The sequence below is a fragment of the Stylophora pistillata genome, chromosome 6 (assembly GCF_964205215.1).
Source record: "Stylophora pistillata chromosome 6, jaStyPist1.2, whole genome shotgun sequence".
Taxonomy (NCBI): domain Eukaryota; kingdom Metazoa; phylum Cnidaria; class Anthozoa; order Scleractinia; family Pocilloporidae; genus Stylophora; species Stylophora pistillata.
The window spans coordinates 31,760,730-31,775,197 of NC_142524.1; the positions used below are offsets into that span (position 1 = coordinate 31,760,730).

Genomic DNA, 14,468 nt, shown 5'->3' on the forward strand with positions numbered 1-14,468 from the left:
TTCCTAAGCACATTACCAGAGGTTGGGTTAATTTGCAATGTTGCAAGATGGGGGAGAGCTTTCACTAATTAAAAAAAAAATCGTTAAAATTGGAACTTTATCGGCAAGATTTAAATTTCGAATAAACGCTGCAAAAAATTCCTCCCCCCCCCCCCCCCCCCATCAACAGGAGCGATCATAGACGATTTACGGTAATTATAGAATTTATAACTTTATTTTAAGTATTATAATGCATGAGGTAACTGAAACCAAGAGAAAAACGTGAATACCTTCAACATCTCAGAAATATTACATACCAGCAAGGAGGATTCTTTTCGTGCATAGCTTTGGCCAAGTAATAAATGAGATATACATGTGCTCATTCTTGGGTTTTAAAGACGTTTCTTAATATAATATTGCACGTATTAAGAGCCCATGACTGTAAATATCGAGAATCGCTGGCCAAGCTGAAAAATCGAAAATTCTGATAATTTTCCTGGAAAACCCTTTTAGGGAGATATATTAGAAAAAAATACTTCAAAGTCTGAAAAATCAAATGTTTCCGAGAAAATGGGGAAAAACGAAAATTCGGGCTTTTACCTAATTAATTATGCCAAAAATACAGTAAAATTGAGCAACTTTAGCGTGCTAGTACTGAAGGAGGATGTTTCGTAAGAAATCGGGGATGTTTTTGCTTGAAAATATAATTCATTTGATTTTTATTTATCGCACTTTTAGGAGCTTTGGTTTAATTTTAAAAATTACAAGATTTTTTAACAAAGTACTCTCAAACACTTGTTGCAAAAAGCGAAATTAGAGCAACTTCAAGCCTTCAAAACGCGTCTTGGTATGTGAGAAATCATGTCAAAATGCATGCTGGCACAAAGTTTGGTCCTTATACTGAAATGGTATGAAATAAAAGATTTGGGTAATTCAGAAAAGTGCCGGAAAAATACAAGAGTTGCGACGCAAATGGCCAAGGTCATGAATTTGCATGTTACAAATCAGTTCTAGAAATCGTACTTGAGAGCTACGAAGTAAACAAGATAGTCAAAGATGGTTAAAACAATTATTTGATATGGAAATGATATGAAATTATACAATAAAAAGTCCATAGACATTGCTGAAGAGGGCTGTAAATGGATGTGTAGATACGAAATTTTCTGTTAATTCGAATTGCACAAGACTTTGTTATTGTTGACTCGCTATTTCAACAGCACTACCTACACCTAACTATAGATAAGGGCCGCTGTATATTTCACCATTTTTGTTGACTAGGTGTTTATTATCGACATTATTCTTAGTTGAATAGCTACGTTTTCTGCAACTGCGATAATATTTCTTTTGAAATATCTTGCATATCTTGAAAAATGTTGTACTAGTAAACAAAGTCACGCAACACCGCAAGCTTCTGCTGTGTAGTTTTTCACCTAAGATAACAGCCCAACTATTTTTTATGCTATTTACTCTTATCTTTTTCGGAAAAAGAGCCACATTTCTGTCACAAAAATTGATAAAAAGGACTTATTGTTGACCGTGTTGCAGTCTGGGCGATAATTCTCTATGATGTAGTCACGGTCTTTTTCTTAAAGGTAAACACGTGCGAGGTTTTTCACAGAGCATAAAAAGGAAACGATGTCATTCTGTAGCTCTGTAGCTTTGCTTCTCTTCTTGGGGGGAGGGGGGGGGGGGTGGCTTGTGGTGCAAGTTCTGGGACTCGTGTAGTGACTAGTGTTAGACAGTCTCGGGGAACGCGAAACTGTTCCCCCAAGCAAAAGAAGATTAATGACATCAGTTTACTGAACAACTTCAGATTTAATCCTGGTAGAATGAGGGTGTGGCAGACATTTGATAAAGGCCCCGGCAAATGCATCTCTTTGGAAGGAACAAATGGTAAACTTTACGATAAATTCTTTTTCCATTTTATAGCTATAATGTAGCATGATCTCTCTTTAGATTTGAGACTGAAAAATTCAGCGAGGGAAAGCTTGAAATCAAGATCACTTGAAAACATCAAACCTGGCGCCAGTTTTTGTTATAAAAATTATTTCAAGTATTTTTTATTTCGAACGCTAAACTGGAAAAAGAAACTTTTATTTCATTTAGGTAGCAGTGCACAAGCTGCACTTAACGCTATTTTCGCTGTGGGAAACGCACCAAATCTCGCTCTGGACAATTTTTAGGTGTGTTTGATTTTGTCGTTAATCATCTTTCATGTTATTATTTTCCACAGAACGCCATTACCAAAATATTCCCTCGGCGAATTTTAAGAGATCGCCCCAAGGAGAAAACTTAAAGAGCCTACTAAGTGAAGCCTACTGGCCGTGAAGCGAAAGGCGATGTTCAAGTGTTTCCACGTCCAAAAGAGGGCGGCACGCATAGTTTCCAAAGGCATTCTTCTCTGGAAAAGCATCTCGCGTTCGGAACATGCACAAAGACGGTTGAAAGGGAGACATTTCTTGATAAAGCGAAGGTTAAATATGCCGCAAGGCTCGAGGAAGGTTCAAGTTCCGTACCAAATATTCCTCTTCCTCCTGAGACCTGTCCTCGTAGCACTGAAGGCTTCGCTTTCAAACAAGTTAAGAAAGCTTACCTGTTTAACGAAAAGCAACGAGAATATCTGACTGTTAGATTTACCATCAAACAAGAAAGTGGCAAAAAGGTCCACGCGGAAATGGTTGCAACAGAAATGAGAAGAGCAAAGGGATCGAAAGGGAAGCGCTTGTTCAGTGTCTCCGAGTTTTTGGCGACTCAACAAGTAGCTTCATTTTTTCCAGAATGGCACCAAAAGTGAAACAGCAGACGGCCCTTTGCGCACAAGCTGTAACTGAGGAAGATCTGGTTGCTATGGAAGAAGAGTTTAATTTGTCAAATATGCTAAGGAGTCTATTTTTGGGCAGTTATATTAAAATGTAACCTGGGGTTGATCAGAGAAAAAAGACATCTTACATCGCTCTGCTCGAAGACCTTGTTAAATGCTGCTCATGCAGTGCAGTTTAACAGGCAAATGGCAAAAGGCTGCATCAAAAAAATTGAGTTTTATATGAACGTTGATATAAAATGGGGGCCCGGGAGCATATTTTAGATCGGAGGAGCTATTTTAGTTCACGCGTAGTGTGAGCTCATTGACACCAACTTATCAATGAGGGTCCTGGGGCCTCCTTTTGTCTGTTTCTTAGTACGCCTTTCTTGATCCAGAAAGACTGCTAGATAGGGTGTCCTGGGATATGCTCCCCCCGCAATTTTTGAAATCTAGAGCTTCTGAAATCACTGGAACCGCGCTTCAGTCCTGGGAAAAATTTGTCAACTTTTTTTTAATTACAAAGATTAAAATAAATAATAATGATAATAATAAATTGTTCTTGGTGGGGCTACAGCCCACTCAACCCCATAGCTGCGCGGTCCCCGTCTTAAAGGCGCAAACCGGAAATGAAAAAGTCCCCTTCGAACTGCACTTGGCAATCAGCCTGAAGTCAAACAGGATCAGGCCGACGAGATGTTGTTCGATAAAGACTCATTAAAGAGTTTATACAAATAATTTAAAACGAGATATATAGGACTGGATGCTTTAGAATGGAGTTTTGACGAAATAAAGGATCGTGTCCGCTTTACTCGGCAACTTCACCTTTGATCCAACGTCACAATTGTCACGCAATTGAAACATTTTGCTTTTCCTCAAGACAGTATCGAGATAAAAAACAAAAACCTCATTGGCTTGAAAAAGAATTAAACGCTATTAAATACTGGTCATTATTCTTGTACATTTTATGCTGAAGCCGTCAAAAGAGCCCTCCCTACACCAGAACCGTTAGGCGGTACGATTTCTACAACTGATTTGCATCATGCAAGTTCGTGACCTCTGGCCACAGTGTGTCGCAAAGCTTTATGTTTTGCCGGTACGTTTCTGAATTACCCAAATTTTTTATTACATATTATTTTAGTATAAGTACCAGACTTTGTGCCAGCATGTAGTTTGACATGATGCCACACATACCAAGACACGTTTTGAAGGTTTAAAGCTGGTCGATTTTTCGCTTTTTGCAACAAGCATTTGACAGCACTTGGTTAAAAAATCATGTAAATTTTAAAATCAACCAAAGCTCCTTAAAATGCCACATATAAAGGTCAAATTAATTATACTTTGAAGTGAAAACACTCCCGATTTCTTACGAAACAACCTCCTTTAGTACTAGCACGCTAAAGTTGCTCAATTGTACTGTATTTTTTGCGTAATTAATTCGGTAAAAACCCGAATTTTCGTTTTTCCCCATTTCATCGGACACATTTTATTTTTCAAACTTTGCAATATTTTTTTTGAATATATCTCCCTAAAGGAGTTTTCCAGGCAAATTATCAGAATTTTCGATTTTTTTAGCCTGGCCAGCAATTCTCGATATTTACAGTCACGGCCTCTTAAGACTTTTAGGTTAGGTAATCTATTAAGACTTTGACGTTAACTTATTAAACATTGTGAGCAGTTTTGATTGACAAGTTACGGCGTAAAAGTTACGACGTAAAACTTATTTGACAAGGTTTTGATTGACAAGTTATAAAGGTGATACATTTTACGTCGTAAAAGATACGACGTAAAACTTATTTGATAAATTACGACGTAACGTGTAGTCAAAATTGAATTTTACGTCGTAACGCGAAGCTCCTCGCTTTGAAGACGTTGAAAGTCCACTAAACGATGATTGAATTCTCGCCGTAAAATAGACGTCGGTGTATTTGACGCCATACTATAGAATACAAGGTCTTACGTCGTAAAATTTAGGACGTGATATCTGACAGAGGAATTTGATCCCCTTGAACATAAAAAAGGTATCAGAAAGTAAAATATGTGCTCAAAGTGTTTTGAGCAGTAATGAACGCCATAATGAACGCCATAAATGAACGCCATAGTATGACAAGGTTTTGATTGACAAGTTATAAAGGTGATACATTTTACGTCGTAAAAGATACGACGTAAAACTTATTTGATAAATTACGACGTAACGTGTAGTCAAAATTGAAGTTTACGTCGTAACGCGAAGCTCCTCGTTTTGAAGACGTTGAAAGTCCACTAAACGATGATCGAGTTCTCTCCGTAAAATAGACGTCGGTGTATTTGACGCCATACTATAGAATACAGGGTTTTACGTCGTAAAATTTAGGACGTGATATCTGACAGAGGAATTTGATCCCCTTGAACATAAAAAAGGTATCAGAAAGTCAAATATGTGCTCAAAGTGTTTTGAGCAGTAATGAACGCCATAAAAGGTGTCAGAAAGTCAAATATGTGCTCAAAGTGTTTTGAGCAGTAATGAACGCCATACTCCTTTGTATTAGTTGCCATTAGCCTACAACTCTGACACAATGAACTGAAACAAGCTGGATTTGGAATGGCCTCAAAAAATCGTGCTTCTTCGAGAGGTGGAACCTTCGCCGTTGTAAATCCTGCCTTCCAAAATTGGTGCCATGATGATGACGGCAAAAAGGACAAGAAAGGGTTACTTTCACCAAGACTTGACAAAAACTATGGAGCAAAACTGGTGTTGCCGAATGAAAACAGGTTTTCACCCAAAGAACTGCAGAAAACAACCCTCGAGTCTTCAGATGCTTTAAGGACAAACCGAACTCTGCTATGTCTTATAGTGTTCCTTTGCCTTGTGTCAACGGCAGCACTTGCGCTAACAGTCTTGATGTTGTTCGGAAAGATCGGCGATCGATGTAGCTGTCAAACGAACCAAGGTAAGCATTTTAGAATAAAATAAGGTACAAACTGCCTAAGAAGTCTTTTAATTACAAATTACTGGACGTAACGACGACGATAATAAGGATGCAATGTCCACTTTGGCTGTTTTACAAACTTGTACACTCGAACGTTAGCGTTCAAGTGAAAAGAAATTCATCAAATATTTTCGGCCGACGTAGTCAGTGAGAATTTTCAGGATATCCATTCATTTTTGGAGGGTTACGCATGGTAGGAAAAGCATTTGACTCATCATGTGGATAAAAAAAAGTGTCACAGGTAATAAGCGCGTAACACCGCGCTTATTACTTGTGACAAAAGTAAGTGCTATCGGGTTTATTTTTCTAGTAGAGACCTTGAGTTCAGAGACTCACAGAGTTACTTTCTGTATGTGGTTTGTGTTAAGTGAAGGTTCCTAACTCACGGGCAGATCATTGCTGCCTCTGAAATCTAAACCTTTTGGATTTTAATCGCCATGTTTAAATGATGTTCTTTACTTTATTAGACCTGACATTACAATGAGACGAATACACGTTGAGTAATAACGTCTTTTATCAAACAACAAACATATGAAATACATATATATGAACTGCGGTTATGAAACGTATATGTGCACGATCCTTCGCAGTAAAGCACTATTTAAGCAATAGTGAAAATCAGACCTGAAAAAAATTCAGGCCTGTACGGGATTCGAACCACTGACCTCTGCGATACTAGTGCAGCGCTCTACCAATTGAGCTAACAAGCCAACTGGGAGCAGGCCATCAAATTAATTCGACATAAACCCGTAAGATGATAAATCAAACAACAAACATATGAAATACATATATATGAACTGCGGTTATGAAACGTATATGTGCACAATCCTTCGCAGTAAAGCACTATCTAAGCAATAGTGAAATCCCGTACAGGCCTGAATTTTTTTCAGGTCTGATTTTCACTATTGCTTAAATAGTGCTTTACTGCGAAGGATCGTGCACATATACGTAACGTCTTTTATGTGGGTATTTATCTATGTTAAAAATCTGCAAATCTTACACCAAAACAATTTTTGTCGTAATAAGTTCACGCGTCTTACAACGTACCAAATGACTAATAATGAGTAATAATAATACCTGAAGAGAAAGTTTCTGCCACGAAATTATGTCTAACGGATACATTGAAGGCATCGCCTGTTAACCATTAAAAGTCAAAGTTTTAAACTTAATTCAAGATATTAAAAAAAGTTTTCGAGTTTATAGAAATGCCACTGTGGGATGCTCGGTTTTTCTTATGAAGAAAATTAAGTCCAGGACTAATGAGGAAAGCCAACATACAGTAAGCCTTCCTTGCATTCGAAACAAAAGAAATCGTTTAAACTTTACCGCTCCATTTCGTCTTACCTAAGTCTTATTTTTTGCTTTCGTGTTTGCGTATTATCCATGGCTACCCTTGTTTATATTGGTTTTTGTTGAGCATTGTAATATTAAGTTTTTCATTGTAATATTAAGTTTTTCATTCTCCCATTGATCAATTCTTAGAAAATAGCTTGGATCCATTGTTTGAAAATTTGCCAAGTCACGATTAGTAATCAAATCTCGGAAAAGTTCGTCAATTATTACGGTTATCATCGAAACCTGTGCTTATCTACTCAGATCATAAGCTGTTTTAATTTTTTTTTGTTATTTCTCCGCCTCTTTCAACGTTAAGATACTTTTGCATGTGCCGATTCAAGAAAGCACTCAAAAATGATCTTGACGCAGCTCTCTAGAAGTGCACTCACAGATCTTGTATCTTTATTTTCGATTTTTATAGTGATCGGAATTTAGTGAAAACCACAGCACGAATAAACGTTAAAAATAGTCTTGTGTTGCCGGACGCATTTTTAATCTTTTGTATGTCGTGGGATGTGTTTGTCAATCGGAAAAAACACTTACTGAGCCGTGAAAAATATTTGTATCGCCTTCTTCTTTTCGGTTCGAAACTTTTGAACTTTTTGTAAAGCGCTCCCAGACATAAATTCAACGATTTCCTAAAAAGAAAGCACCTTTCCGGATTAAAAATTCATCGATTGTCATATATCCTGTTGCACCCAAACTGCCGTCAATTTGACAGCGCTATCGGTAAAATTGCTTCCCATTCAAAGGTTTTGACATAAAGCGATCTTTGTTTGAATAGTGCATTACTTTTTTGGAGGTAATTGTATAAAGGACAAATCTTCTTGTGATTTCTTTCCATACCCTTTTTCCTTGATTGTTGAATTTATGTCTGGGAGCACTTTAAAAAAAGTTCAAAAGTTTCGAACTGAAAAGAAGAAAGCGATACAAATATTTTTCACGGCTCAGTAAGTGTTTTTTTCGATTGACAAACACATCCCACGACATACAAAAGATTAAAAATGCGTCAAAAGTTTATTTAACAAGTTTTATGAAAAGTAAGTATTTCGACGAAAATGAAAGTCCAGAATTTTCTTCTTGGGAAATTACGGACGGTTTCAAGCTAAATTTGAAACATTATCTAGCTCAAGAGACCAGTTTCTCGAAAAGCATCTTTTAACCTAAATTGTATCGCAGTATCGCAGAGGTCAGTGGTTCGAGTCCCGTACAGGCCTGATTTTTTTCAGGTCTGATTTTCGCTATTGCTTAAATAGCGCTATCTACTGCGAGGATCGTGCATCATATGTATCTAATACCGCAGTACAAAATATATGAACTTCATATATTTCATTGTATCTCAAACGTGTTACTGATACGATCAAATCATCTGACCGGTGATTATTCACAAACGGAAATGTTTAAGTCAGTGTTTCTTTCATTTCGCCTGTTTCTCGAAGAAATGATCACAGATTTGTGTCTTGTCTTGAGTTGATTTAGAAGCAAACACTTCTGAAATTAAGAAAAGTAAGTTTAACGAAGCCTAGTGGGCCAATTTTGGCCCATTCTTAGTAGTGTACTTCTCTAATTTAGGGCTCTTCGCCTTCAAATTTGACGCTCTATCGGTTATTAATAATTAATGATGTCCACGCATTCTGCCCGATGAGATCGCTTAAAGACTTTAAAAAAATGTACATTACCAATTCATGTTCCTTCTTCATCAGTGGATGATTTTGATTGAAACAATGGTTCAATAACTGCTTTGCTCAATACAACGTAAAATGACCGTCTTCATTTCTACCGTATGGTGCAATGGCTGACTTTTTTTAAAATGTCTGTTGGAGGATTTGTTTGGTTTTCTTTACTTGATTCAAAGCTGGCACTTTTGAAAAAGACCTTTTGTTGGTGCACTAGGTGTATATTAGATTTTTTTCACTTGCATTTGTTTCTAATTCAAATAGCGCACTTCCAAAAAATTTAAATTACTCCTTGTAATGATAAAATGCCACTGAACCAAGCGTGAAGATGATAAAATATTTCGACCCCTCCCTCCAAAAATTCATGTTAAAATGCTCATGGATGAAATTTTCCAGCTTCTTTGAGCAACTGTAAAGTTTCTTTTACATATGATAATTTAGCATAAAATGAACGATCTTTTGCGGATTTCCAGAGTATCCATAGCAAATATCACATGCAAACAACATGCAACACGCCGTTTCCCTTCGCCTAAATAATCTCTTGTTAGATGGCAACGAAAAATAAGTCTTGCAGTTCTTTTAACCAAAGTATGTTTATTTGATGACAAAATAACAGTATTTTCAATCTTTGCGAATATTTCTTCTGTTCTGAATACGTTCTTTCTGAAGTACAATTCCCAACAGAAGTGACGATAAAAATTGCTTCACTCCACTTGAAGAGTGGTAGTACATCATTTTTCCCTAAGAAGCGTTTCATATTACATCTACTGTCTTCTCATTATAGCACCTCCTTTGGCACATGGGGACAGTCAGATTTGGGAGAGGGTGAAGTCTCTGGAGCAAAAGTTGTCAAAAATACAGAACGAACAGGTAAGAGGACTTCAGTTAAATGCTTGGGGAAGTGAAACTATACCTCTGATGCGGGGATAGAAGATAGAAGCTGATGCATACCCACAGCGATTCCCTTGAACGAGCCAAAAGCGAAGGAAACGCCCACAAATAAGCAGAAATGAGAGGTAATTCGTTTATCCATTACTTGTTCATTTCTGGACATTTTTCGGAAATGCTACACCGAATAGGGGGCCCATTAAAACCGTATCAGTGTGAATTGCTACAGATAAATAATCAAACAAAAAAAGGAAGATCTTTTTTGAACACCAGCAAAATTGACGCGAAAAAGTGACTCGAAATGTAATCCTCCTTATGTTCTTCATGTTAAAATAAATCATTTTTGCTATCTTTCGTTGCGACAGGTTGTCTCAGCTGACATGACTGGTAAATCTCAAACTGAGTTTACCGTAACGGTAAGCGGTTTTCCATGTTTTGAGTTGAAAATGGACTACAGAGAAAGTTTCCATTGATTCGCTAGGATTGAATTTCAAATCTAATGTTCATTACTCCATGTGCTTGCGTAATACATCGCACAGGGACCTGGTACAGATACCGTGTTTCCTTGAAATTATTCTGACATCCATTGTCCCATTTTGACCCTTCTACCAATGCCTCAAAATAAATCAACAAAGTACCTAGTAATTATAACCGACTATCATCATCTTTTCAACAACAGAAGGCCTCGCGTTTAACACAACTCTTGCGAATTCTCGTTAATCTCTTTTTGAGATTGGCCGAGTAGTGCGATAAATTCGAGTGCTCAACTGCTACTGTGGTAACCTCCTCTCAATATACAATGTTGATTGGTTATTTGTTTTCAGTTCAACCAGACAGCTACAAGACTGCTTCAACAAGACATTAATTCGCTGAACTCCCTTGTGAATGATATGAACAAGACATTATCAGATGAGGTGGGATGACCTAGCCTTACTCTACTTTCAAGTTAATCGTAAAAAAAAGGACAATGATTGAAGTTATATTCAAAATAGAATGAAGCGCTATTAAACAACACTGCCCTTTCGTCCCTTCCGTTTTGTGAAATTAATAAAGAACTTGCCGATTTGGTTACACAAAATTGATACGATGAAAATTTAATATATCCTCGTAGGTACATTGATAATAAAGCAACTGAAGGGAGGGATAGCCTTGGTAACAAATTCATAATAATATATTTTGTCCCGCATTTCATCACCATAGGTAATGTGATAGAATAGCCCCCAACCCAGGGTACTGACCACTTCCGCATATGCTTCAATTATTTGAATTATTTATTGAATTATTTTTTCAGTTGCTTTCTCGGCCCCACCAGCACTTGTGTGCTGAGGGTGAAATGGTGAAATAGAGTTTTTTTTTTGTTCATGTAGCAAATTTTGACATTATGAGAAGAAAACAACAAAAACAATAAAAATCCGAAAACTAACTACATGTGCTTCATGTGCATGGTTATTATGCCAATCGTTCCTTAGATGACCGAAATCGGTTTATCTGGAGTTAGGGCTTATACCTTGGCCAACCAAACAGAGGAGATTTTAGACAAATTTAAGAACCACACCGAAAGCTCTCTAATATTGGTAAGTACAACAAAATAATTTACAGATGTTCATAAAGTTTGAATGACGATGTTACTGTGAAAGATTTTGTAAGTAATTTCTGTTATAAGCATTGAAATCAATACGTCTACTTTATGTAAATCGTATGCGAATGTGCCGTCTAACCGTTACCTGACAAATTCAGCTGATACACCCCGTTCGATTTATGCTATTTGCCCGATTGGAGTTTCATGCAAGAAAGGAAAAAAAACTTATTAGTCTAATAGGAAGTAAGTGATAATCGTATTCATTACAGCGAGAAAAACTCCATTTAAACAGCATATTGACAAATGAAATGAACTTATCATACAAAAGAATAAAGGCTGATAGTTTCTAAAGAAACTGTTTGGGGCTGCGTCGGTGGAGGTAACGAAATAACTTGAATATATCAACAAAGTTGAAATGGTAAATTGGCCACCGTTACGATTATAAAAGCTGACGTTTCGAGCGTTAGCCCTTCGTCTGAGCGAATAGGGGAATTGTGGGTTGTGTGTACTTTTAAAGGCAGAAAAAGGAGCTACGTGATTGGTGGGAACATGGCAACGAGAAAAACACGAATAAATTAGTGGAATGAAAAGCGTTCGTTGATACCTGTGGGATTTAGACTGCCGGTTTGAAAGATGAGCTTTTCTTCAAGAGTTTTCCGGCTTTCCGTGCTACCTAACTGTAAGGAAAGACTGCAGATTGCCATGTGTTGCTTAGAGTGGTTAGGTAAATTAACCGGCAGTCTAAATCCCACAGGTATCAACGAACGCTTTTCATTCCACTAATTTATTCGTGTTTTTCTCGTTGCCATGTTCCCACCAATCACGTAACTCCTTTTACTGCCTTTAAAAGCACACACAAACCACAATTCCCCTATTCGCTCCATTGAAGGGCTAACGCTCGAAACGTCAGCTTTTATAATCGTGACGGTGGCCAATTTACCATTTCAGCTTTGTTGATCGATATATTCAAATTATTATCGTACAAAAAGTGAGTATTTGAAGAGTGATCAGTTTTTATACTGAACCAGAACAAAGACTCCTTATTTTCACTTTCTCTCTTAAGCTACATATCAGCATCAGAAAATAATCAAAGCTGGATAAACCTTTCTGCTGCATGGATAAGAATTCTAAAACTCAGGCCTACTGATCTCGGAAAAATGTCACCTTGAAAATGGGATGGGTGAAACATAGCTGTGCCCCGTTTTAAAGATGACGACGTGCCAAAAGATGTTCAATGACAATGATGTATTTCTCGCCTTTTTTTTTGTTAAAACAGTTGATAAACGCGACAGATAGACTAAACCGAGAAGATGTGAGCCTGAGGACACTTTTGTCAGAATTTAACACCACCCTCTCTAACAAGGTACTCAGCGAAATTTTCAGATAACTAATCAAGCATAGATGTAACGCAGTTGGCCACCAGTCTCCTGACGATGATTAGTTTTCAGCTGGCATTTAAGCCGTGAGGATGAGGCGGGGGCTTAGTCCTGAAGAAGTTTTTTCGGTTTCTTCGGCTGAGCGCTTATAAGGTCTGATCGAAAACTTTTTTTTATACCTTGATGATGTTCTTCGATGTTGTATAGGGTTGCCCAATTTGTGCAAGCTGTTTAAGGCGGGAAAAGAAGGGAAGCAACCTCGCAAGCACCGGCAAATCTGGGGTCCAGAATGAGGGTTGTTTTTTTACACAAATAAAAATTGACCCCGGAAAGGAAAAGAAAGCTAAGGGGTAGGAGCCATCAGAAAGTTTGTAGCTGTCATTCCTACAGAATGCGCAGTACTGCCTCTTTATGTTTAGATTAGAGAGAACAGGCACATAAGTTGTTGCTTATTAACGATGTCGCAGATAGAGAATGTGAGTAAGCTCCAAGGCCCCATTGGACCACGCGGTTTCAACGGCTCTCAAGGACCCATTGGATTAGCCGGACCTCGGGGATTCAATGGTACACAGGGTCCCCAGGGGATGATAGGACCGCAGGGTTTTAATGGATCACAAGGACCACCAGGACCACAGGGTCCCAAAGGAACGGGTGACTTCTCCCTGTGTGAACACAAGACTAAGGTTTCGACTGCAACCCAAAATCTAATCAACAGCAACAATTTATCGAACCCAGCTAAAGTGCTCCTTGAGGAACCAAGTGTAAGTATACTCAAAAGAAGAGATTCATGACTATATTCTCTTTGTAATTTACCCCTGAATGTTGTAGGGATGTTTGTCAGACTATTTTGAATTACCAGATAAAAACCTGACTCTTTCACGTTATATGACGTGTACGCCAATAATTGTACCATATGTATGTAAGTCTTTTGTATCAGAGGTTAGATAGATATGTTAACATTTATATCCCGGAACTAAAGTCTCCAAAATGAGAGATAGATCAGTAAATCAATAAACAGGAGCAGTTAATTGTTTTACTCTCTTAATTTTCAGTCATGTAGTTCAACTTTGTTTTTCATTGCAGGGTAAAAAGATTGTTGGTGTCTCATGTACAACAGACCATGCACAGCTTTATCTGCTATCGTCTCAAATAAACCCAGCTGATGGTAAACTGTTCTACTACTGTAGCTGTTATGGTCATCATGGAATTGGCCAGGCTTCTGTTGAGTGTGTCATGCATTACTGGGAATGTCCACTGACCACATGAACACAAAAAAAGACTGGTGTTTCGATCGGGAGGAGAAACTTTGCAACTAGTTAAAAGGCCTTACACGTAGTTTTCTAAAAGCAAATATCAACAACAATGTTCGCAACATGTTAGCAAGTTTTCCGTTATATAATCTTCTATAATTTCTTGTTCCACGAAAAGATTATAAGAATAGTGGCAGTCGTATCAGAATAAAAAGCATCTCGGTTATGTTGTGGTAAAAAAGATAAATATTTATGAGTCCAAGTGTCAAACGTCTTGAAGGGAAAAAAGGCGAAATAAAAATGGCTGCTAAAGCATTTCAAAGAAATATCTTAGGGTTAGAGGACTTCGAGTTGGAGGTCCACGTAGGGGAAAGAACTAAACAATCTCGCTCATGTGGGCATTCCATCGAGTGTAATCCAGTTCGTAAGTACCATGCCATTTATATGGGACCTTACTTTCCTACTGAGAGACAAGAAACCTTAATCAAGAAAAAAAAAAAACTCGGCTGATGTTGATTACTTCATGAGAAAAGCATTTATAGGGGTACTTAGCCTTTTACCTTAATCCTTTCTTGAATTGATCCTTTTATCAGGTACATAGCTTGGATATTCGTTC

General features: G+C 37.6%; 1 protein-coding gene across 1 annotated transcript; it reads left to right on the top strand.

The window, feature by feature from the left end:
* Positions 1-5,071: 5,071 nt before the first annotated feature.
* Positions 5,072-14,468, top strand: LOC111318988 (uncharacterized). The gene is made up of 8 exons (XM_088725742.1): positions 5,072-5,709; positions 9,544-9,629; positions 10,013-10,063; positions 10,472-10,561; positions 11,117-11,221; positions 12,503-12,589; positions 13,070-13,363; positions 13,686-14,468. The coding sequence occupies exons 1-8, from the start codon at positions 5,361-5,363 to the stop codon at positions 13,866-13,868; spliced, it is 1,245 nt and encodes a 414-aa protein (XP_088581868.1). The 5' UTR covers positions 5,072-5,360; the 3' UTR covers positions 13,869-14,468.

What these genes read in the sequence shown, in the direction of transcription:
- LOC111318988 (XM_088725742.1), top strand. Translation starts at nt 5,361, where the DNA reads ATGGCCTCAAAAAATCGTGCTTCTTCGAGAGGTGGAACCTTCGCCGTT. An exon ending in TAGCTGTCAAACGAACCAAG is followed by an intron (nt 5,710 to 9,543) that starts GTAAGCATTTTA and finishes TTCTCATTATAG; the next exon opens with CACCTCCTTTGGCACATGGG. An exon ending in ACACCACCCTCTCTAACAAG is followed by an intron (nt 12,590 to 13,069) that starts GTACTCAGCGAA and finishes ACGATGTCGCAG; the next exon opens with ATAGAGAATGTGAGTAAGCT.